The following is a 25,728-nucleotide window of genomic DNA, read 5'->3' as shown; positions in this document are numbered from 1 at the left end:
TCCATCCCTGTCACTCATTCTCCGGTGGAAGGATAAAAGCAAAAAACCTCCAAGACCAGTGCTATCAAAGATGTCAGATCCCGAGTCTCCATCACTGTGGAGGAAAGCAGAACAGGCTCACGAGCCTGTGCAGCAAACAGAATAATTAATTTTCTATCAAAGGAGATCACACCATCACGGGTTAAGAGAGGGGAACTCTGGAGGGAGCATGTGTTAATGTCGTTTATGACTTTGCAAATTATGCATTATAGGCAAGAGCAGAATGGAGGCAAAACATAATTGCATTGATTTCTCACTGATGGCTACAAATAATGACATTTCTCTTGATCCAAGGGGAAAAAACAGGATGGGTTGTGAGGCCCAAGGGCACGCACACAGGCTCTTACATGCGCTTAGACTCCAGCTCATGATGCCTTTTAAAAACATTATATCACACAGGCGCACACACATACACACACCAAAACATTTGCCTACATACACATTCAGGTCATCATCTTCTCCCATCCAACCCAGATACAGATGAAATGCACACTGGCATGCACGCAGAACACAGACACACAAATCTACATGGACACACACAGACCCTCACACAGATCTTTATTGCTACATCTCCTCCCTAGCTCTTAGTTTCCCCAGGAGGTTTCAGTTTAGATGAAATGTCAGTTTTAATGGAAATGGGAATGGAATAACAAAAAGCATCTTTTCTTGTATTGCATTCCAGTGAAGAGGGAAAAGGTGTCTCTGCTACAGTAGATGGCACAGCCCGGGCATTTACTAGAACCTCATATGGTGTGTGGCGTAAAATTCTGCCTACGGCAAAGGACATGCTTTTATAGCTGTCTTTTGAGAGTGGAGAGTGAAGTTGGACTGTTTGTCTGAGGTGCACTAAATTATATAGAAATTGGGAGAGAGGTTAAAGTCTTGCAGAAATAGAACACACACATACACCACATACACTAAAGAGTTAGCTTTGGCAGACCATTCCACTTGTACAGGCTATTTTGTTCAGCTTTTAGCTTTTAGCATTTTAGAACCCAGCGTAATACCTGTAAGATGGCACCATTGGTTATCTTAGTGTTGAGATGTTGAAATGTTGTAGTGGTCCCACATCTTTTCTTGCATAGACAGCGAATAACACTACAGACAGGCACTTGGAAGTGAAAGATCAAGAATAGAGAAGACGTCACTGGACAGGTGTGTCAGTCTTCATAGATACTATTGAGCAGATAGGTCTTGTCACAGAGACACAGTCTCTCATCTCTCAGCTTTCTGATACGATAAGGAGGATGAGGGTGATCTTCTCTGTTATCAGCACACACATATCTTCGCTTTCTCTTTGGACAACTGCTGTATCGCTGCATCTTCAGGAACACATTTCTCTTTGAGAGAGGATATATCAGGGGCCAACCTTATCGTTTCATCACTCATCATCACAGCTTCAAAGACCCAGTTACATGTTAAAGACATAAGGAGATGCACTTCATAAGGAGACTGTTGTTGAATGCTTTTGTGCGCTTAAACATGTTCGCTCAGTCTTTTTTCTTTGATACTGCATCCTAAATGGCTGACTTTTCTAATTGATTTCCAATTTTTTCTATTTCCCTCCATGCTTGACCCTTTCTTTCCTCATTCTCATGACCCAGAGCAACTATTATATGTCACTCAAAGTGGCGTTTGTGTGCGCGCGCGTGCGACTGTGTAACACCAACTCGCCTTTGTGACTGTGCTCCATTAACTCCCTCTTCTAGTCTTTAGCTTTGTTTGGATTGGTGTCATGCCCCTAATCCCAACGCCACATTAAAATGGACCCCCTTCTCCTCCCCAGCAATTCTCCTCTGCTCCGCTATGTGCTAAGTGCACTGCAAAAAAAATGTTATACTGAATTGAATCTTTTTTCTTGAAAAGATTAAAATATCAAACGTAATTTTGATTAGTGTAGATAAAACTCTACTTGTTCTTAGATTTTCTTTTTAATTACCTGTCTTTTTTAAATTATATTTGCCTTTGGATATTTACACTTTTTGTAGGATAAAAAAATCTGAAATCAAGTGCAACTGCATTGAAAACAGGTGGAATTATCACAGCTCATTTGGCAGGAATGTTTTACCCCTCTTAATTAAAATAGGATTTACGACACATTTAAATATGTATGTGAGACTAAATGAGTCATTAAGCTGGACGTTTTTTGCAGTGTATTCACTCTCCCTTACTTCCTCTGTTCATCTTTCTGCTCCACTAAACACTTTCACTCACAGTCCTGCTCTCTGCTCTCATCTGACAGTATCTGCTGAGGAGGGTGAAAGTTGGAGACGGGGGACAGAGACCCTTAAATCTCTCTGTCCGTTGACCCTGCCCTCCTTATTCCTTTTTGGTTCCCTTCATTTTTTTTTGTCCCACGGTTTGATAATACCGAACTGCCAGCATGCTCTCATTTACACACATGTCACACTGCATCAAAATACAGACAGACAGCCCAGCATTGTTCAAGTTATAACATCCCTACTCATGTCTGACAACCTGCAGGTAAGGTGTTTGGTGTGTTTGCCCTCTCTCTTCAGTGTATCGCTCCTCTGTCTTCCTCTGTCTTCCTCTGAAATTCTCTTCTCAGTCAGTCTCTTCTTTTTACTGCCTCTGTGTCTGTCTCTGCCTCTTTCACTACCTGCCCTTCTCTCTCTCTCTCTCTCTCTCTCTCTTCTCATGTCTGTCTTTCTCTCTCACTACTTCTTACTGCATCCTTGTCACTGAGAATAAGTAGGAATCCCCCAGTTAGCCAGCCAGGTCGTCCCAGTGCTCTGTGTTCAGTACCAGGACAGACACAGCCCAAGGTGACTGTATGTAGAACACTCCTCAGGAGATGGGGAACACCTGCTCGGACAGAAGACACACACACACATGGTTAACACAATACCTCCCAGTCTGTTCATCATCCAAAGTACCAAACCTCTACTCTCTGAAATGGTAAATTGTCATTGTGGGCAAAACCTTTGGGCTTCCTTAGTTGTTTATTTAGTGCTTATACCAAGAGACAGACATGATTGACCCTGTCCTTTTTTTGGTTTACCATATTTTGAGGTCTGATCTTTATCTCCATATACCTTGATAAGGTCAATATGGGCTATGATAACCGGTTTATGCAACATTGATTTGCTATTGAGCCTGATTGTTGCCAGACGGCGCCCACCAGGTGGCCTTGAGGCATAATCAATTTATCAGCTACTTTAATCGACAAGGACCTCTGCAATAAAGACAGACAGTGTGTCCTCATGTAATCCAATAGAGCCAGCTTCTGACATACACTGTATGTGTGTGTGTTTGTGTATATGAATGTTAACATTTGTGTGCATATGTGCCTGTCCTAGCTGTGCTTGTGTCTGTTTTTTTTCTTCCCACTTTCCTTTTTTGTGTCTGCATGAGGAACAGTAAGTAAAATGTGCACACCTTTTTCATGCAAGAGCCAACACTGATAGTATTCAAACGAGTGCACAACTGATCCTGATCTCCAATATCTCTCCCTTTATTTCCTTTTTTCCACGTTCCATCCTCTCTCTCCACCTCCGCATTCACCCTCCATATCTTGTTGTGTAGGTGAAGATGAGTTATAGTGGTCACAGCGATGCTGCTGATAGATGAAGGTGAACTCAGTTCTGGCCTACACCAGGAGACTTTAGAGGACACAGAGGCTGCCATCCATCCTCCTAGCCACCTACATACACCTAACTTTCACTGCGCTGTGTAGTGCAAACTGGAATTTCTACCGTGCACAGTGTAGTTTTATGAAGTGCCTTGGTACTCAGCTACACTGCAGCATCCTGGTGTACATTAGAATACATTGAAAAGTTTCTGAATAATCTATAATTTGGCGTGTCAAACTGTCATGACAATACATCACTGTGCCTCCCTTAAATATGATGTGTTGGCAGGAAAGATTAGAAACCAGAGGTTGCACACTATCTAAGGTATCACTCCCATGCTCCTTGCATTGAAAAATATCCACGAGTTTGCTATATACAACATGCTTTTAAACTTAGCCTCCCCGAATCCTGTAGCACACAACCTCATAAAATCCCAGTTTATTTCCCCATTCAACTCCAGTCACTGGTTGCTCTAATCAACCCAGCTACTGTTAACTCAACATATCCTAGTTTCACTGTTCGGGCAGTTCATCTTGTCATGGTTTAAAGGACACCCGTTCTGCTAGTATTATCAGTATCCTACTTCAGTGCCACACCTGCTCCTTTATCAGCCACACGATAGCAGGGATGGTGAGCAGTGCCCCTGGGAGAGCCCCAAGTCCCACTTCCTTATCCTGCGCACCCAGGTGTGGCCCTCTCCCATATCCGCTATCGGCAGGAAATTACACGCACCTTAAGCCCATTACCACTTCAAAAGGAACAGGCACAGGGAAGTGCAGTGGCATCTTCCCATTAGTGCCCTACAGCATGCAGTTGTGCTGTACCTGGTCCCAGTCTCAAGAAATAATTAATAATGGCAAATTCATTAGGTTGGCAATGAATAGCATATAGGTCACCCAGGGGTCTGTTGATGTAGGTGAAGAAAGGTGCTGCATGTAAATGTCAATATGTCTTATAACATTCTCTGTATTGAGCTGTAAATCTATTCCAACAAAACAGGTGTATGAGAAATATCCCTCTTGGAATTTATTGCTTCACTTGCAAAAGCTACGGATTAGAATTATTTATTGCTGTGCATGTTGCATTTTTTGACTCATGAGTAGACTCCATTTTTCTGTCATCGGCAGTTTTGATGGCATACCAGAAAGCCTGATGATTACACTCTTGCCTGTAACTAGATATTTTACCACTGGCTGACACACACTGCAGTTCACTGTATAAGATGCATATCCATCAGTGCTAGAAGTGTTTACATGTAAATGAATGGATGTGTGGAATGAGAAAATGGCTGTAGGGAGAGGGAGGTTTCGGCTCAGGAGGAGAAAGTTATCACTGCTGTCAGCACAGTTGATCTGCGTGTCATCATGGCTGCTACGTTAGTTTAGAATCCATCACTGCAGAGGAAATGTTCTGTCGCAGTCACTATGGAAACAGAATCAGGAAGTACAGACAGTGCGGCCCCAAAGTAGACAGGGTAGTGGCGAGGACACACATAAAATTGAAATTTCTTCCAAGTGAAGAAAATAGAAAAAGAGATGGAGAGATATGCTTGGTTGGACAAGCAATGCAATGCTTGACTGAAATGATTAAATTGTAACTGGCAGCTGAGGTGTGTGTGCGCGCTTGTGTGTGTGTGTTTCTACGGGCACATATGCTTATGTGTTCCATGTGTGAGTGTTTATATTTTGTGTGAGTCAGTGCAGAGGAGATGAAAGCATCCTTGGGTGTCATAAAACATTACGGTCTTGTACTTATCTGGCTCTCATCGCTTTCTGTGTCCCAGCTTAACTGACTTGCCCATGGCAGAGCCCTAATGCAAGACACATGCTCAAGCAGCTACATATTTTCAATAGGAAACTTGCCCGGTGTTGGCATAAGATCCATGCTGACAAAGGTGACAAACTTGGCTTGTCATCATGAGGCAGTAAAGATTGAATCATGAACCCATTACGTGAAGGGAGGATATCTGGACCGGATCAAACATGTGGTTCTGGTTCTAGTAGAAACTGTAAAACAAACCCCTGCCATCTTCTTGTAATCCTCATCTGCCCATCCAATACAGAACAAGATGTGTAATCCAAACTTGGATTAGAGACTTTCCAGTACAGTGTGAAAACAATTTCCCATTTCCTGTAGCTACGTAAAACAGATCAGGTCAATCTTCTTCATCAGCGCTACCATCTTCCTTGATTGTTTAATGTCTGTGAAGGCAAGAGATAGTAATGGGACTGCTGGCCTTAGCAGCCTCTGCTCTCAGCTGACAGACTTTCATGTGCTGTACCATAATTGCAATATTTTCACAAGCAATGCCAGTGAAAGAAAATGCCTCAGCACAGATCAGGCGTTCTCACTGTGGATGGTTAGCTTTTTATCTAACTCCAGATAAGGTTAATTCCACTGGGGTATCCAAATGACATGAATCTTGGTGAGGAAGGCAGGGGAAAACTGAATGATGCAGACTTCCAATGGCAATGGGAATTTTATTTCAATGGCACAAGTCCGTACACATAAACTCAAATTGCTTCACATTTAAAGACAAAAAAATGAAAATATTGGCCTAAACAACAGAACATCTGTGTTTCATACATGAGTGAAACGCAGATGCCAAAGCAAACATGCTGCATACATACAAGCAGCAAGACATTCAAAAGTACACCCACACCACACTTAATTGGGTTATAATCCGTAAGAAAGTGACTGAGGAGCCAAACCATTAAATGCTTTATTGACGATTAGCAGGATTATGAAGGTGATTCTGCATTGTTCCAGAAATCAATGAATTGATTTCAGTAGCAAAGTAATATGTTCAAATTCTGTAAGGACTCCAGCTGCTGTACCCTCATCACAATAGTCAGATTATCAATTCTTATTCTAGTTGATAAAGTTGGCTCTCACAAGATTAACCTACCAGCGTTTAGATATTTAAGAATATTGAAAGTATCTATAAATAGATAATGAAGTTAATCTAGGTTTGTGGGAGGAAGCAGTGAGATTCATTCCAAATTTAAGTCTATCAACAAACACCTTGTACAGTTGAGGAAAGAAACCTGTTTATATTGCCAGCGTTTAGCCTTTTAAAAATGTTTAATGCTTCAAAAAAAGAAAGCTTTACGTCTGCTTATGTCTGCTTCAAGTGAATGAAGTATTGATATCTCCTGTTGAGTCTGTTCACATGTGATGGCTGATGGTAAAACACTAGCAATGTGGATTGTATTTTTTGATGTGTTTTCTGGGTTGTCCAAGAAAGTGTTGTGTTTTGGTTCTGCTTTTGGTCCATCCCATTCATTTAATTAGAGATGCACTTTGAGTGAGGCAATGGTGTTGTTTTGTGTTTGGGATAGACGACTGGTTCTTATGTGCCACCACACTTTGAATATCTCTCATACTGCCCGAGGATTTGTATGTGGTCTCTAGTGTCAGGCTTAATGTGTGCTACCAACTTTTTGTTCAAATATATGGTCATGGATTGGTGAGAAAATGAGGGGCGTTAATTTAGTTGCAAGGACAGACAGTAAGACAGTTACAGTGCAATGTGAAGAGACAAGGATGTCCACATTCATTCACTTGTCAGATACTGAATTTTCAGCACAAAGAAAGAGACCATATGTTGATTTTAAATTTGTTCTGGAAGGGTAGACCAACAAGTTAAACACCATGTTCCCATGCTTCACAGACACTGTCATAAATTGGTCACAACCAGTTAACTAAAGTTATTAGTAGTACCATTAAATGGTCACCATTAAACATTCAGTGATTACCAGTCTTTCACACTAAAGTATTTAAAGTATCTGCAGTTTTTCTGTAGTTTTTATATACCCATTCACAAACGTTTGCATCTGTGTGTGGAGCCTAACCTTTTACGTAGGGTCAGCACAACATATACCGTAAGATGACAAAGAGATGTTTTGCTGCATTTGCCATCGACCATTTAGAGGCACTGATCAGAATGGCAGTCCTCAATCATATGCTGGCCCCCTAATTTGACACTCAGTTATCAAAACTTGAAGAATCCCTGATTTGCAGTGTTCAGAATTGCTTTGGGATTGTTATGCAGTGTGCTGTTTGTAAAGCTGCAAAGCACTCAGTACTCATTCTGTGAATCTGCAGGCATTTGGATAGTAATGAACTCTATATAGCAATGCTCACCATTCTACAAAGAAACTGTTAATGTGCCTCTTATTGATGCTGTAAGACGGCTGAGCTGTTGAACCCCGTATCATACATATTCTCTTCCTTTAGATGCTGGCCATTCACACACGCCAGCTATCAGTCACGGCTACCTCCGTTTGCAGTCATATTCATGCTGCGCTCGAGCATCTAGGTTCCACTCAAATTGTGCAAACTTGGAGTCCTCATTCATTTATTGGAACTGCCTCTCGTTTACTCAATAAAGAGAGGCATCAGCATGTTTCAGCTGGTCTGCAGGGCTCATTTACAGAGCCTAGGGCACAATATGCCTCATATGCTTCCTGCTGATAATTATCCTACAGGCTTTGCCCAACAATCCAGCATGTTCTGCTCAACAGGGAGTCGCCTGTGGATTCTTGTGTCTTTAAGGGATTATACTGGGGTGTTTCAGTGTGTGACTGCAGGAGATCCTGGTATAGAGGATGCATTTAAAGGGGCTGTGGACAAGAGATTAGCTACATCTACATCAGCATTATCCCAATGCAGATGTAGATGTGGCATTAACAGCCAAAATAGTCTAATGTATATTTCCTGTAGAAATATAGACCAACATTGGATGTAAGCAAGGCACAGTCCACGTCTCTTTCACCATATCAGCTTTGTTTAAATGTTTATAGTAAAGAGACAGGTAAATCTATTGAAGTAATACAGTATGCTGATGTCCCACTGTTTGGATCTGGCAGTAGATACAGTCTATGGGAGGGCTGACAAGATAATTTTGCTTTGTTATCTCATGCTAATTTTCTGTGTAATTTATTGTTTCTGGCACATGCTGTTTTGCACGCGTAGGTGTCTTGGCAGAGAATCTCTATCATTGGGCAAATGTTTCCTGCTTTATTTCCCAAACAAAATTTGACTTTACGTTTTTTATCTTCACTTCGCAGAAGGTCTTATTTTTATTATTATTTGATCAACTTCTAATTGTTATTTGAATGTAATTCAAAGGGATGAATTGATAAGCATCCATTATAAAAGGAAAGGAAAAAAAAATTAAACAACCCCTCCCCCTGTGTCCCTTCCTTTTGAATCCGCCACATCCCACCCACTCTGGACTTTATGTACATGGAGAGCAGTTATGTTAAGGATTTTATGACACTAATTGCTTGCTTCCAGTGTGAAATGTTTTCCGATTTGCCTGGTACATGTTGGCAGTCCAGTGTTCCATGCTTGCTTTGGCTGTGAAGTCAAGAAGCCATCTTTGTATATTGACATAATGAGGATCTACAAGCTATCAGTCGCTTGGCAGCTATAAAGCCAGCTCGCCAGCGATCTGGTCTCTGCTTAACACAGAGTTCCAAGTTGGAGAATGGATTGAATGGAATTGTATGCATGTATGAAATTGTTTTGGACAATATGTTTGATAGAATTTCTGAAACCCTGGTCACTGAAAGTTTTTGGCTAGAGATGCCAACTACTGTGTGCTAAGCATACCTGTCATTCTTACAAAATTCTGTCTTGAATCTAGTATTTTATGTTGTTTTGCTTTTTTGTTTGTGCTAGTTGATTGTTGAGAGCTATAACAGGTAGGAGTGAGGTTGTTTGCGACAGACTTTTACTCCCCTCAAAGATTTGTACCCAGGATGTCACCAACCATGGAGCCACTAGAGCCCTGCCCAGGGGCTTCAGTGGCAGATCTTTAATAAAGAGTGAGCCTCCCGGAGTGTTAGTTATGTTTTAGAGGGTAGAGATTGGAGTTTTGAGAGTGATGTAACAAACAGTCGTCTCTCTCCTTGCTCTCAGTGGGAGCTAAGCAGTGTGATGGATTAGGCACGAGGAGTGTCTGCTGGTTTAATGGCAGGTCCAAGGCAGCCTGAGGAGATGGTTTTAATCATATTTGCCTCCTCATTACCCTCCCGTCTGCTGACTTAGTGCTGCGGTGGGATATCAATGGCAGCCAACTGCAGCCCTCATACAAGAACAACACACCGCCAAATACTATATACTTTATAAGCACTCCTTATGAACTGGTGTCATTTCAGATAGCTTTACCGTGTTTAAAGACACTGACAAAGAAGGGCAGCCACACTGACTGAAAAGCTTTGTGCATACTGAATTCCCTTTTACGTAGAAATCCTGTGTAAATGGAGCTGAATTATCTACAAGTGTTAATAACTACATCCATGAGATCTCCCTTTTTTGTTGTTAAAATGTCTATTCACTACATGAACCCCAATTTTTAGAACGGAAAATTTGTTGGGTCATCAGGATATTTGATGCCACAAAATGAAAGTGATTATTTCTCCCATTACAAAGAGAGTGTTGTGATTCAGAATTAGCTTTGAGGAGCAGTGGCTTTTCCATAATAAGCAGAGAAGTGACCTTGACGACTGTGTATTGGGGATAGACAGCTGGTTCTTATCTCCAAGGAGACCTGCTGGAAGTCTGCCGTGTGACAGTGATGCCTATCATTCATTTAGCCACGACCTCGTCCTCCTTCACTAACATTTGAGCAAATGCAGACTCACGGCATCTAAAACTTGGGTGCCAGTGCCTAAATATATTTACACAACAGCAGAAGTTGTGCATTGTGAAAGTCAAATGATAATAGTGGGAATTGTTCAAAATGATCTGTAGAAATGTATCTATTCTTGTTTTATTGTCCTGTATTTTGTCTCATACTTAAATTGCACCGGCAAGCCTTTAGCTGCTTCATTTCCTCCAAACTGCCCATTGTGTTTAAAATTGATAATTGCAGGTGGGGACTTGGATGATGTCTTGTTGTTGGAGTTAATCAAAGATTTTGGTGTGCTTCTGTGTTCAGGTTTGGGGGCAAAGGGAATTTAGCTTTAGCAGCAGCACGGAATAAAATAAATAGTTCAATACTGAAGAAAATTGGTGGCTATTGTAGATACATCTCTCCTCTGTCATATCTCAGTTTTCACTTTGGACTTGCTGTATCTTTCCTAAAATTTGTTCAGTCTCTCTATTACCCGCTGTTTTTGTATTTTCAGGGAGTGTGTCGTCTTTTAGGCCCTCAGTCTTTCCTTCTTTTTTTTTTTTTATTGAAACGTCTCCCTGCTTGTTGCCGTGAGCAGTGTGAGGGGGCTAATTGCATTTCCAGCAACCTTGTTAATGACAACGTTGTAATGGCTTTCAGCTATTATTGAATTGACTTTCAACATTGCCATTTTAGTTTACACAACTGCCATTTGCTTAAAAGCTTTGCCTCTGTACTTCTGGACAAGCTGGCATGGTTTAATACGTGCATGTGATAACACGTTTAATGCTGTGAATAAAATGAGTTTCCAGAAGACTCCATGGGGGCAAATTTTTCAAGTGTGTTTTGGCACTGGTGCAGTGCATATTATTTTATGAAGTGTGCAGGTGTCAGTGTTGTTTGTCAATAGAAAATGTACTTAGGGGGATGACAACCTATAAGTACCAAGGTTCCATTAGAAGAGGTTTGTGTTTATTTCTTTACAGCTCATGTTAGATTTACTTTATATTGTCTCTGGAGTAAGTACTTGTGACCTTACTCCAGAGTGAAAAAAGTGACTTTTATCTGAATATAACTCAACAATGGCCTAGAACAAATATTGTTTATCTTTGATTACAAGTTCTTTTTTGATTTTGATCATAATCTATAATTCCAAAGTGACAGAATCGGTACATCTTTCAAAGTAATATCATTTTTAGGTTACATTATTCTGTGTCTCTGTGCCTGCCATCACTAGTCTAAGTTGTATCACAGGCTGTCATACAAATACACAGACCCACATTATTTTCACCTCTTTGGTCTGGTGTTTGTCTGTGCCGGTCTTTATGTGCACCAACACACACACTTATGTATCATTAAATGTATGACTAAGCTTCAATGCAATAAACCATGAAGAGAAGTGGGGAGCAAACTGAAGACATTACTAATTGTATCACTCTGTGAATCTGAGATCTTTCTGAAAGACGTAGTTAATGTTGTAACCTCTCTCCTACGCTGTTCCTCATTCTGTTTCCTTCAGTAATTGATGAAACCAAAGACCTCTTACTTATGATACTTGGACAGTAAATGTATAACTTAATTTCACCTTTTTACTTTGTGGCCGCTGAGATTGAGGAAAGATATCTTGTCCTTGAATATAAAGTCAGACTTTGAAATGTGCAGAAAAAACATTGAAAGCCATCAATGTCTTTTTTGACATTATACTGGGTATGAGCATTTTACCTGTTTATTAATATGCATATACACTACTCACAAAAAGTTAAGGATATTCGGCTTTCAGGTGAAATTTCAGGATGAACCTAAAATGCATTCTAAACTTTCTAGGTGAACTTAATGTGACCTCTAAACCTTTGAATGCACATGTCCAACTGTTCAGTGTTTCAGTACTTTTTGCACAAGTTGCTGTTCTCTAACAAGGTGATTAACAGCAAAATTCACAACAGGTTTGATCCATGAATCGACCAATACATTTCCTGCTTCAGTTAGAATTAGTATTTAAACAGTCCTCCTCATCATGCTGTTCACATTCTGACATCATGAGACCAAGACGACACCTAACAATTGATCAGCAGCACCTCACCATTGTGAGGCTTCAAACAGGAAGTCCTCAGACGGAGGTGTTCACTGAGCTTAGAGGGTCACAGAGTGTCATCAGGAGGTTGTAACAGTGATACAGAGTGACTGGAAGAGTCACAGAAAGGAGAGGAGTGGACGTCCTTTGGCCACATCCCAATTTATTGAGACACTGAAAATTGTTTTTGTGGTATACCCACCACTGTTGTTAGCTTTTCTTTCAATAAATTGTTTAAGATGAATAAAATTACCATTGCATGCTTCTACTTAAATGCCCTACTTTCATGATATAATATCACTGTAGCATTCACTTTTTACATTTTCCATATATTTCACCTGAAAGTCGAATATCCCTAACTTTTTGTGAGTAGTGTATACATACATATACATATGTCGCGTATATATTTGTAGTCCTTGTGTGTGTTTTATGAAGTTTTGCAACTTTCTCATGGTGTTAAGTGTGAGTGTGTGACTGACAGTGGTGCCTGTTGGGTGTGTGAGTGTGACAGAGTGGGCTGATCCCGCGGCCGGCCCTGCATCATTTCTCCTCTATCCTACTTCACGCCCTTCATCGCCAACTCTGTATTTATCTTTACTCTTCATTCCACTTGAGCGAAGTCTTGGTTGTCTTATCTTCCTGTCTATTTTTTGTCCTCAAAATGTTTTATTGTTATTAGCCATCCCACCATCTCAGATGAATCCTTCTCCCTCATTTCTTGTCACCATGGGAGTGCTACAATTCTCCCTGCAGAGGACAGCAGAGAGAGCTGATAGTCTGCTAAAAACAACTGTAGAATGATAGTTATTCCCTCTTTAACCATCCACACTGGTTTTGTACCTGAGAAGAGATGGATAGAAAGATAAAGAGAGAGAAAGATTTGACTATTATTGCGGAAAAATGCAGGGACGTCCACCAGTTTTGAAGATGACAAATGTTGCATCAGAGCTTCAGCAGGACTCATTCACTTGATGTGGTCTTGTTCAGCCGTCTGCTTGGCTCTTTCTTTCCAACTGACTAACTATTCTTTCCACACGCTGGGCAATTTAAGGCTTCACTGATAAGATGATGGGCCTCAGGTGTGTCCAGATCTAAAGCTAGATTTATTTTTCTGCATCAGGGTGCATGAGAGCCTCCTGGAGGTACTGTCAGATCTGACATGCAGCTCCAAAAAATGCAATTATGTGCTGCAGAGAAAACACATTTAGAAAAGCTCAGTAATTACTTTAGTAATGCTACACAAATGTTTGTATTGTGATATAGCAAAACTACATGCTGTGTTACTGTAAACATGATAACTTTAGGAATAGGATGTCTCGATCAAGTTATTTTTCCCCTCAATCTGGCATTGCTACCTGAATGTTTTGATGTGTGCTAATGGGAAAGGGAGAAGAGATTTAAAAAAAAAAAAAAAGATGTATTAACAGATCAGATAAAGTTGGGGCTTAGTGAATATTTTGTATTTTGCTTATCCGGGTGTCAAAACTCAGCTTCAATCAATCTGTGCGGACAAAATGTTTTTCACATTTGCACATTGTAACTTTCCAGCAGAATATAGATCCCAACTACCAGAAAGGAGATCAGCTTTGCAACAGATGGCTGGCTGAAGTGGACAAAACACAGCGTAGAGTACAGCAAAGACAGGTCCTTAGGATTGTCTCACGACATCTCTAATTTTATGCCAGTGTTCTTTTTAGAAGCCAAACATCCACAGAGCTAAAAAAGCATTTCCAGTTCATATCCATATCGCAAACTGAATGAAAGAATGTAAACACACATTTCTTTAGGTATAAATAAATGCATGACATTGTAATATGACGCATCTATCTAATGTCTTAGTGGTAATATGACCATTGTTACATAACCATATGCTGAAGTATAAATATATTCCAACAACAGAAGAAACTATAGCAGGACCACTGGAACACCTTGACAGAGAAGACTAAATCTGGCTTTAACAGCCAATAGACTGCATTACTCGTAGTGGATAGTATCTTCCTTCAGCCTCCTCATCCTTCTCAAGCCTTGGGAGCTGTTCTCAGCTCTGAATTAGACATTCAGGTAGCAGCCGCTGTCGCTCTTCTGCTGGCCCTGAGGCTATTGTGTGGCTGTTTTTTTTCATGTTGTGCTACAGTGCATCCACAAGTGGTTTATAGAACCTCTGTCACAATGCTTACTAGAAGTATTAACTGTGCTGTCTATGTGACACATTTTGATAGATAACAGATTGTGGAAATGTCTCGCTGGACTTCACACTGACAGACAATCCAGTGGTACCCACAGGCTGAGGATTTATTAGCGGTGGTCATCACTATGAGGAGATGGGTGATGTTGGAGTTTCGTGTAGACAGCTGCACTACTTAACACAGCATTCATGAGAAGTGATTCCTCTAGTCAGAATTTTTCACATTAACCCACACTTTTGTAACAGCGCAGGCACTATTTGATTAAATTTCCATTCATGTATAACAATAGCATACAAACATTCACAAGTCTTTTAGTTTTCTGTTTGAATTAAGTAATACATAGTACACAACGACAACAAATGTTCAAAAGCTTGAAAGAAGCATGACTTTGTCTTATCACACACATGTAGGAGCTGCACACTGTTCCACAAGAGGTTGACTTCACTTGTGGCATCCTCCAACATCCCTGAAAATTCATTGTGCCTTCATTCCTATAGTAAAGGACTGTTTTAATGAATGATTGCAGCAAAATTTGCGACAATGTATTCTGCATTCTTTTATTTCATTCTTTTACTTCAATGAATTTGCATATTTCCAATATGCATCTGTAATGACTGTTTCAGGAAACTTTTACTTACATATGTTTATACTACCTATTATTTGAACTAAAAGCATTGACCTTTACACCTCACTAACATGTCGTTTTTTTGTCTTGTTAGAATAGAACACTTTATTTTCAACATTAGCATTATATTTAATCCCAAAATGTTCCAGACAAAGGATAAACTCATGATGTCCCACAGCTGAACACTGTGTGCTCTGACTGAATGAATAGGTTAAAGATGTACAGTCTAGCTTGAATCCTCTGTAATTCTTTGTCTCATGCTCAAACCTTGTCTTTTTTATTAAGGTTTAACAGAAAAGTGCACCCTGGGTGAAAGTAAGCAAATTTGTTATGAATATTTATGTGTAAGTAACAATTATTAAAAATGCAACGATTCACCAAAACTTTTCTGAAAGCTATTTCATGGTAACTATGCTTCAGACATAGATTATTGCACTGGGTAATATTCTGTGGCATCATTTATTGCCACATGAGCTCTGAAAATGTAAATTACAAGATACTGAAATAATGTGGTTCAACTGTTGGTCTGTCTGATAGTTCCGTTTTCTTTTCTCCTCTTTCGTCCTTTCACCTCAGCATACGTTTGGATAACTAACGTTAGAGCATCTTTTCCGCCAGTAGCATCTGGTTTTACCTCTGATCTAACTAAAACTGAAAGGAGTCCTTGTTTGTCTGTCTGTGTGTCTGTCTGTCCTTCAATTTTCACAACAACTGTTCAGCCCATCAACTTCACACGCATGTGTATTGCTGAGGACCCGAGGAAGTGCAGCTTCAAGTGTGATCTCTAGTCTGGGATCTGTGGGACATATTTATTAGTCGTGCATTAGTTCTGGCAAAAGAGCACACTGTGCGATCTCTATTAACTGTTACACTCCCGAACGGCATGCTGGGTACAGCTTGTTCTCCATCACTCAATACAGTACATTTAGGAACAGACGAAGAAAGAGAGATCTGGGATGTTAAAAGTATTTAAAGCATCAGCGATGTAACTTTTGGAATGAATGCTTTGTTGCTGTCTTTGTTTTCTTATTGAAGCTTCTTCTTATTGAAGTGTGTGTGTGTGTGTGTGTGTGTGTGTGTGTGTGTGTGTGTGTGTATGTGTGCGTGTGTGTGTGTATGAGCTTGGATGTGAATTTTTCTTTGTGTTTCTTTGGTTATTAAACTCATGTCAATATTATATTTCCTTCAGGATATTAAGCAGTTTTTGCCACCTGCAAAATAGCTGTTATTAAGTAGAGTATACACTCTTCATCACTGTTTTTCACACAAACAATATCTTTGATGGAGCACAGGCTGTTATATTTATGAAAGCTGTGGACAGGATGAGGATTTAGGCTGTTGAGTTGATTCAGTGGTATTAGTATGAGGATTTTATACCTACATCATGTATAATGGGCACTCTTAACTATTGCGTCTTTTTGAATACTGTAATCAGACTAGCCAAAGCCAACTGGAGCCGCTCATTATGGCTGATTCACTGAGATAAAGAGAATCCAGCTACACAAACCATAGAAAATAATAGGTTTGTATTTTGAAGTGTAACATAATCAGACATTAGGTTAGTGGCCCTGACAAAATGTGTAGACCAGCAAACAAGTGAGGATGGCACAGTAACTACTTGGATTAATTGTTTCATTTTGTTCTTATAATCATCTACTTCCTCTGCCCTCTGTCTCCTCTTTCATTTTCTCAGTCTAAGATATAGTTTGTATAGAAGTCTATTATATGCAAAACTTGCATCCATTATTTTTGCTCTTAAGCATCCAGCACTTATGCCAGATACTCTATGAACAACCTGCCAAGAATGAACCTCATACACAGAGCAAACAATGTGATGAGGCCATGAAAAGAGAGGCATCAGGAAAAAAGGTTTCAAACAAAGATAGGTCAGAGCTAGGATAAAGAGAGAAATAAAATAAAATTGTGAGACAGGAAAGTTAAAAAAAACAAACAAACAAACAGAAATCTCTTGTGGACAGCTGTGAGGGAGGTTAAAAAGAGAGTGTAGATGGGGAGGAGGAGGGAGGGTGCCACTACTTCTCATCCACTGTCTGATCTGTGGGTGGCAGTGATGACTGATGGAGAACCACTCTAACTGAAGGTCACATCCAAAGCCATGCCATTTTAGACTGCCACTGTTGCAGGGGAAGATAAATACAGCCCAGATTGTCGTGTTTATTCATGCCACTTTCTCTGTGGCTTTGTCAATGGAGCAGGGAGAGACGGGGGAGAAAATAGAAGATAGGGATGCCAATAGATGATTCAAAGTTGTCTAAGTAGGATTTATCTTATCGTCCTTATTTTTTTTTTACAGAAGATATTTACACTGACATCCTCAGATTCAAATTAAATTTTAATAACAAAGACTTGATCCTCCTTGTTATTCTGTCACCCATTGTTAAATACAACACAATTGATGTTTCAAGTCACAGATTTTTTTTTTTTTAACATAATGCTCTTATTTAATGATTCAAATGATGTCTTTCCTCCAGACATTGCTACAGTAGGGATAGTGGATGATGGAAATGAAAGGATAGCATTTCTTCAAATCCAGCTAAGTAGGATTTTGGTTATCAGCGTGATTATTTTTGCTAGAGAGAACAGACAGCGGTAGCAATTACATAACCATTTGTCATCAAATCATGTACAGCTCAAATAGGGTGAAACAAATTCCTGGAGGAAAATAAACTACACAAGAAAGCATGTTTCTGAGTTTGGTTTGCCCAGATTGTCACAAGGCTTAAGGACAGCAGTCTGTCGCAGCTCCAATGTCCCTGCAGTCTGGCTGGGACACAGAGCTGTTCGTCTGGCGCTGGAACCAGAGCTGGAGCTGGAGGTTCAGACGGGGTTGTTATCCCCCCAGGCAGGGCAGAATTCTCATGGCCAGGCGACCTCACTGCCCAGACTCTAATATCTGATCAAGAACCATCTGCTGAGGCTGCCAGAGCTCACGCACACCCCATAGCCCTCACCTCTCCAAGTCGAGCCCCAATGGGAAATCAAGCCATTAGCTGGCCATTAGAATGATTCTGATCACCATTTGAAAAGAAATGCACCAAAACAAAATGATATCATCATCACATGGATGCCATTTTTGCTGCTATATTAATTTGGGAATAGGCATGGGTGTGCTCTGCCATTCCTGCTCCCTTCATTTGGTCCTATGTCAGCCTTTGTCACTCAGCCTCCACAGTGAGCACATTTTCACATTTTTTCCCCTCCACAAAAACAGTCAGTTTTCTACAGTCGTGAATACTTTTTTTCAGTTTTTTAGTTTAACCCTTTTGCTTGTTCCCACTGACACATACTGTATAGACGACAGCACTTGGGCACACAATAATGCAATTAACACAGAATCGCATTCTTTTCAGCAAAGAAAAGCTTTTGTGAAACTCATACCCTGCGGTGAAATGCCGTCATTATGATCTCCAAAAGTGTTTATGTTACAGTGACACGATGTTTTTATGAGTGCACATGTATGAGAATAAGAATGCAGGCCTCACAGAAAGTATGTAGCAGGCGTCAAAAGTGCATTTCACATGAAGTTTTAATGGCCTATGCGAACAGTATCTGTTCCTTCTGTGTGTCGTGCAGCAACATTCGCCAGGCCCTGATAACAGTTGGTTAATGGGTAATGTGCCACACAAGAGTGATGCTGCACTTTCTGTTTTCATTTTGTTGCTGTAGTGCAGTAATTAATCCTGCTGAACCCTTTGTGCTCACAAAATAAATGCTTTCCATTTTCATTAATAGACAACTCATTAGTACATAATGAGCAAGAAGGCAGCACTCCCTGCGCTCCCTGTGCAGTATGTAGCAGATGAGCATGCGCTACCCTCAGCTAATTAAAACCTAGAATTGTGTTCTGTCTTGTTTTCTACCGTGGAAAGCACAGGCACATGCTTTTAAAACATTAGTTTAATGAATCATGGTATGTAAGTGTTTACATACCAGAGGAAAAACATAATACTAATACTCATAGTCATGTAAAGTTTACTTATTTATGACCTACAACAGCTTGCTATTGTGAATAATTAGAAGAGAAATTGACGTGGGTTTATATGTTTGAATATAAGTTAAAACTTATTTCAAGACTATTTTTGTCAACTGGCCTAAACTTTTAAATACCACCAACTTTAAACTTATGTCTGTCTCAAATGGATGTTTAAACACAAATGATAAATGCAAATTATAGGGCAGTAACAAGGTCATGGTAGCTGTCTGAATAATGGTCTTATATAGGGTCTTATATAATATATGTAATGGCTGTTTTTGACTTTTCTGCTAAAAGTGACCTCTTCTTGCTTCCTCCAATCACCTTTTGTCATTGGTAGAATAATGGCAGCACTACATTTTTTCTCGAGAGATAAGGAGAAAAATCTTTCTCCATGGACATTCAGGAATGAACTGCAGAACAGAGATGAAACACAACCCGTGTGCATTGTTGTAGGAACAATGTTTGGTTTAGGGTGCTTAAGCAGAAAACACATGAATTCTGTCTAAATCACATATGATTTCATTTGATTTATGTACCTCGTTTGAGATGAGCTGTGCCAACACTTAGTCCTCCAGCATCCGGGTCAATGGTCACAATTGACTGGTGTCCGTCCATCATGTAGTGGCTTCTTTAGTTCCCACCTGTAACTGATGAGCTTTCTACTAGTCACTGTGATTAAGAGAGGAGCAGCTACAAAGTTGGAATTTATCCTAATTACATTATAGGGATGATTTATCAATAGTGGTTAATCATCTGAAGACAGCAGCTTTTGTTTCCACTGCAGTCTGCACACTTTACAGCACACAATAATCTACACACAGCTTACATGCTGCTACTTATAGGAATTTACTTTCGCGTGGATACATGCAGTCATACCCTCACAATAACAATACATTCACACATGCACCTTTGCAGCACCTTCCAGTGATGATGTGGTTTTCATTTGTCCTGATAAAGCAATGATTAGCTGTACGGATTCCTCACTTCATGATGGGGATAAAATCGAACCCAATTTCTGGCTGTAATTAAAACTATTCCCAGAGCAGACTGCTGGAAGGCCACAACTTTAAAGGGTCAATAGAAGACAGATTTCCAATAGCTGTCTAATTCAATCACTCTGGCTTGTATAGTATATGTTAAGGATCAGGGGGTGATTTCTTAACACCCTCATACACTGAGAATGTTCAATACCAGAGCTAGCATGCATTTACAGCACTGTTGAGACTGTGTTTTTTTTTTATAATGATTTTAAATAGTAATCATGCAACTGTTGTTCTTCTGTGTTCAAATCCCCTTTATATGCTGAGTTTTAATGACCCAAGAGCTTCTGAGGACCTCTGAAATCCAACTGTATAACTTTTAGAAATATAGAGCAGAAAATTAACTCTGTTTCCCTTAATTCCCAAACAGAGAATTTCAGAGATCTTACAAATTTAGCAATACACTGGAGCCCTTAGAAACAGCTGCTCTGCAACATTTGAGCGTCAAAATTACCCAGCTGTCCTCACATGAAGGATCACACTGTAGAAGTGTAACAGTATTTGTGACAACAAGGTTCAAAACGTGAAATAGAAAAGACATGAGGAAGAAGAGCGTAAAAGAGGAAAGGAGGGCAAACACCTTCAACTGAGAGATACTATTTTTTATGCTGCTGTCATCAGCACTGATGATAGTTATCACCATCATCATTAACAATGGTTAAATCCATAACAGTGTTTATGGCGTCAATGTAGTCTTGTTCAGGTGGACCAATTTTTCATTTAGACATCCAGTAAGTGTAGAAAGACCAAGCTCATTGGTCACAAAAGAGAAAAAGCATTCTTAATCAAGTTGAAGCTTGCCTTGCATTTATTGTTCTACATTTTGATGCTCACATTTGACAGATGGTACAAAATGTGCCAAACTGTGCAAAAAAGTGCTGACAACAAACCGATGCTGACAGTCATCAATGGTGCAAAGTGTTTGTCAACTCTCACAGCGCAGCACTTTCAACACAGTTTGGCAACTTCTGTTATTGTGTTATTTGTCATGTGAGAGCATTAGAGTTGACTTAATAGAGAATTGTTTTTCTTTTTTCTCTGAGAAGTTTGTGGATCTCCTCAAAATGAGAGTAGACAAAAACTTTACAGTCATAGAATGACAGGAAATGGTGATGTAAAAGCTCTTTCAATTAGCCCGTGGTTATCTTTGCAGCCTCCAGTGTTTCAAATGTGAACTTGCTGCTGAGGCAGGTTGAAGAGGCGATCAGAAAAAGAATGGTCGCCACTTTGGTAATTGGTGAAACTTTTTAGTTTGCCACTTAGCATGGCCATAGCTGGGAAAACAATAGAGTTCATTTTTCTGGTGTCTGAGGACTGTGAATGATATGATATCTTTACCAGTATCTGTCTGATTAGCTAGCACTCTTAATGTGCCAACATGAACCCTCAGTGTTGAACCATGTTATCGCTCAGTCAACTCTGTCCCATGTCTGTGTTTAAGTACCGTTAATGATTATTTCTTTTATTTATGATCCATCTTCAGATCCAGATATTTGGTGGAAACCCGTTTTGTGTGGATGTTAGTCAGTGGAGTACAATCACTACTTCAAGCAGAGAACCATCCCTATCTGCTTCAGTGGGAATACAGTAAATAGAGGCTGTCATTAAGTACAAATTCAAATACTAGGATTATTAACTTCCTATATATTAGATCAGAAAAGTAGTAATTTGGCAATAGATGTAATTTTTAATGGGTAACGAATAAATGTCAATGCAAATATTCTGATTAGCCATTACGATCTCTGAAATGTGGTTTGGTCCATCGTTGCTTAGCTTGTTTTTCCTTTCAAAGTATAGACGTCATATTACAGTCAAACAATTAAGAGAGGGTATAGATTAACCTGCTGTAATTGAATAATGAATTGTCTAAGTGTCTTTCTCTGTGAGAGTGATAGGCTAAATTTCTGAAAGGTGAAGCTAAACAGTTGGGAGATGTTTACGTCCTATATTATAAATGAATCTTGAATATGTAGCTATTAATATCTGTGGGCATGCTTTTGGGCAGTCTTTGGTGGGCTTGCATCCATACTGGAAATGTATGCAAGCCCACTACTATTGGAAAACTTGCATTGACATGTCGCCTGTTTAACATAATACTTAAACCCACAGGAGTACTGCTATGGCTGCAGGGGCACATTAAAACACCACTCACACATTCCCTGCATATTAGCCTCCAAATCCATATAAGCCACTGATAGCTGGGAAGAAATGCAGTAATCAATGACAGAGATTTTCTTTACCTCCCTAAACAGCAGAGTTATTTATGTATGCTGACACCAATCAGCATGGTTACTTTGCTCTGACCCAGAGAGTTCTAGAGAAGGAAGAAGTGCCATCTTTTGATTATTTATTATCACCACGCTAGTGTGTGTTATTATTATCATTTATCATTATATCATTATTTATCATTATCAAACACTGCTAAAAGAGATCATGTTGCCAAATCTTCTTCAAATTTCTTCCCTAATCAACATATTATATCAGTGTGCACAGAAAGACACGGTATAGCACCCTACTGTTCACTGGAAGTTACTGTGCGTAGGGACAATTAATTAATCCATAAATTAGATCTTGCCTTATTATATTAAAAATAAATCATGGTTAAGTTGTGTTGTCTCCAGCTTATGTAAGCTCTTTTCCCGAAAGCTCAATCTACTGTGCTCTTTGCTCTGTGTTTTACTCAAATTATGTAAAACTGATACTCAACAGTAGAGTTTAAAATAACCACAGCAGCAGTTTTTTGCTGATCTCCTTATGTGCTGCAACAATCCTGCTTTATGTGCATGTATATTACGAGAGGTGCTAAAACAAATGAAACGCCTCTCTGATGTCCACCAGTTACCTTATGGTTTTGGCTTGCATTATAATTCGTGTCGTATCTTCAACTACATTGGCAGATGCAGTGGATTAGTTACATAATAGTTTTGATTTTGTTTAATTGACAGAAATAGACCAGTATTTTAGAACGGACTCTGTTGATGACCATTTGTCACTTGACAACTAATAAGCTTTAGATGCTTTGAGACAAAGACACTGTTAGTTTTGTTTAAGATGTGTTTCATCTCACACTTGTGTTGATTTCATTATCTTAGGTAAATGTTGGACGCAAATAGAAATTTTGAATTTTGAAGTTTTTCTACATTAGTAGCCCAGGTACATGTTGTGGACGCCTTTTTCCTTTTCTCTCACTTACTGAAAATGTTTCATGATCTTTGGAAAACTGATCATCTGCTAAAAGTAGTTACCTTTTATTATACTGTACTCTATTTTACATAACAAATTACAAAAAGAGTTGGATATGCGCCAGTGATTGCGACATGTTGGATGTCATTTTATCGTCTGCGCGGCTACCCCGAAGGCTTTAACACTGTTGAGGGTTTGTAAGGCTTTGGGTGAGAGGGAAATGGACCAAGGATTTTGCTTTAGTGATAAAGCTTACTGCGCTGGACTGTGAGAGTGCTTCACTAACTAATTATTTGAAGCCTCCTCTCAGATTAGGGTAGACACGCAGAGCTTATGGACAGTCACATAGCAGACAATCAGACCATGTAATAACCAGAGGGCCAATATTTGCTCAAATCCACTGTAACACCTCACAAAACAAAAGTGTGTAAAGCCCTAATGCTCAGTCCAATCCCACGCCACACTGCCTTGATAAACACCGACGCCACCCCCACAATGGGCGCCATCTTTACTCTGGCAATTAGGCAGAGCTTTGGATTATCACTTCTTCAGCCCAGCACACCACAAATCCACCCGGATTCAATTATTCCCCTCCCATGTCTGTGGCCATTTGAGCTTTTTGGTTGCATGGCCAGTAGAGAAATGTTCTTTAGGATTTCAACTGCTGAAACTACAAAGTTATTAAAAAAAAAAGGCAGTAAATAAGAGCATCACTGCAAGTTTGACAAGTCTATTAAATAAAAATGAAACCTTGGGAGCTTACAAACACTATCCTGATAAATATTTTATGAGAACAATAAGCTAAATTTACTGTATTTTTCTCCCTCACAAACATGCCTCCTTCAGTTGTTTCTTTTTTTTTGTAAATGTTCTGTGTTGTATAAAAAACATGTTGCTATACACCCTTCCCTCCAAGCTGCCCTTGTTTTGATCCACATCTTGTGGGCCAGGAGTGTCTCTAGTGGGCTCTGTGTAAGAACCTAAAATGCTTACTGAAAGGATTTGATTTGCTCTGTCTCACCGCACCTGAAAGGCATTATTTTTACTTATTAGAAAGCTCACTCAGGATAAATTGTGTAAGAGATCAAGAGTTTCCAGGGGTCTGGAGGCTCTCATCTTTCTACTTGAGGCCTCTTTTCAATGTGTTTGCTCAGTTGCTTTTTTTTCCTCACCTGGTCTCTCCTTATGGAGTGGAAAAAAAGCTGCTGCGTGTATTTGTGTGTATTACCGAGGATACCCTCCGTACATGTCCCTATGCGTGTTTGCATATTCAGGAACACCAAAGCGTGCATGAGTTTGGTAAAATGGGTATTCTTTGCGGGTCTGAGATGAGAGAACCCCTTCTGTCTGTTTATCCCCTTGAGTGTCTTGTTTCCCTCCCAGCAAATCACTCCCATGGCTGTCATCTCCTGCATTTTATGTGTCTGCTATACAGCAGCCTGTCAGCTCCTAACGTGTTCCTCTCTGTCTCCTCTCTTTTATCTACAGATACCACAGTGTCATCACAAAAAGGTAAGATGGTACTCCATCAATCACCTGTGGATCCCCATGCATTTTCAGATGGGTGGCATGTGGGTGTGTTGCTCTGTGTGTCTGTGTGAGGCCTTAATTTTTGCTAATGAGATGAAAAACATTTCATGGTGTTGTTGATGTTGATTTGATATTGAGTCATTCTGTGTTTCTGTTACAGAACAATCTGTTTGATTACAAAGTCAATCACTCACACCCACCGACACCTAGACTAAATTACCCTTGCTATCCCGCATTGATAGACAGCCCACAGTGTTTATGCATTGCTTTCTGTAAGTCTCATGTTAAGACTAATCACAGTTCTGTTTAGACTCCTCCACACTTTCATGCGTATGTTAATGTGAGGTTGGGGGAGATGATTGTTTTGCATAGTGGATCTTCAGGGAGAGACGGGAGATGTAAGAGGGGGAGATGTTTGTAGGAACGTACCTGTAGGCTGTTTTGATTTTGTAAGATGATGGGGCCAGACATTCAAACTGTCTAAACAGCTCCAGGGGTGTTGTTCTGAGTGGCAGCCTCCAGGTGTATGCACCGTGCAGTCCCAGCCCTCTACTCTTCATAGTGAAGATACAGTAATGGCAGAGGGTGTGTCATGCTCTGTGATTGCAAAGCAGGAGCAGACAATCAGCCAGGAGAACTCCCTGCTGATTTTGTTGAAACTTTCTTTGATTCCCTGCTGTGCTTCTAAGAACTTAGGTGTTGTTTTGTACTATCTTTTACCAGAGCAGAACAGAAAGCAGGTGAAAATATTTTCATTGTCACCTGGATCTGATATAATGTGTACAACATGTATATTTGAAAAATCTAAACAGCAGGAGTGTGTCTTCGGGAACATGACA

At 39.9% G+C, this 25,728-nt stretch overlaps 1 protein-coding gene across 1 annotated transcript in view; it reads left to right on the top strand.

Annotated features, from left to right (window-relative positions):
- Positions 1-25,728, top strand: part of LOC139209584 (cadherin-4-like) — a 217,290-nt gene that overhangs the window by 73,099 nt on the left and 118,463 nt on the right. Inside the window, exon 3 of the mRNA XM_070839355.1 lies at positions 24,848-24,871. Within this exon, the coding sequence (XP_070695456.1) occupies positions 24,848-24,871 (24 nt within the window). The remainder of the gene's footprint in view (positions 1-24,847; positions 24,872-25,728) is intronic.

The sequence above is a fragment of the Pempheris klunzingeri genome, chromosome 11 (genome assembly GCF_042242105.1).
Source record: "Pempheris klunzingeri isolate RE-2024b chromosome 11, fPemKlu1.hap1, whole genome shotgun sequence".
Classification (NCBI taxonomy): domain Eukaryota; kingdom Metazoa; phylum Chordata; class Actinopteri; order Acropomatiformes; family Pempheridae; genus Pempheris; species Pempheris klunzingeri.
Note: the sequence above shows the minus strand (reverse complement) of the source record. Positions and strands in the feature narration are given on the sequence as shown.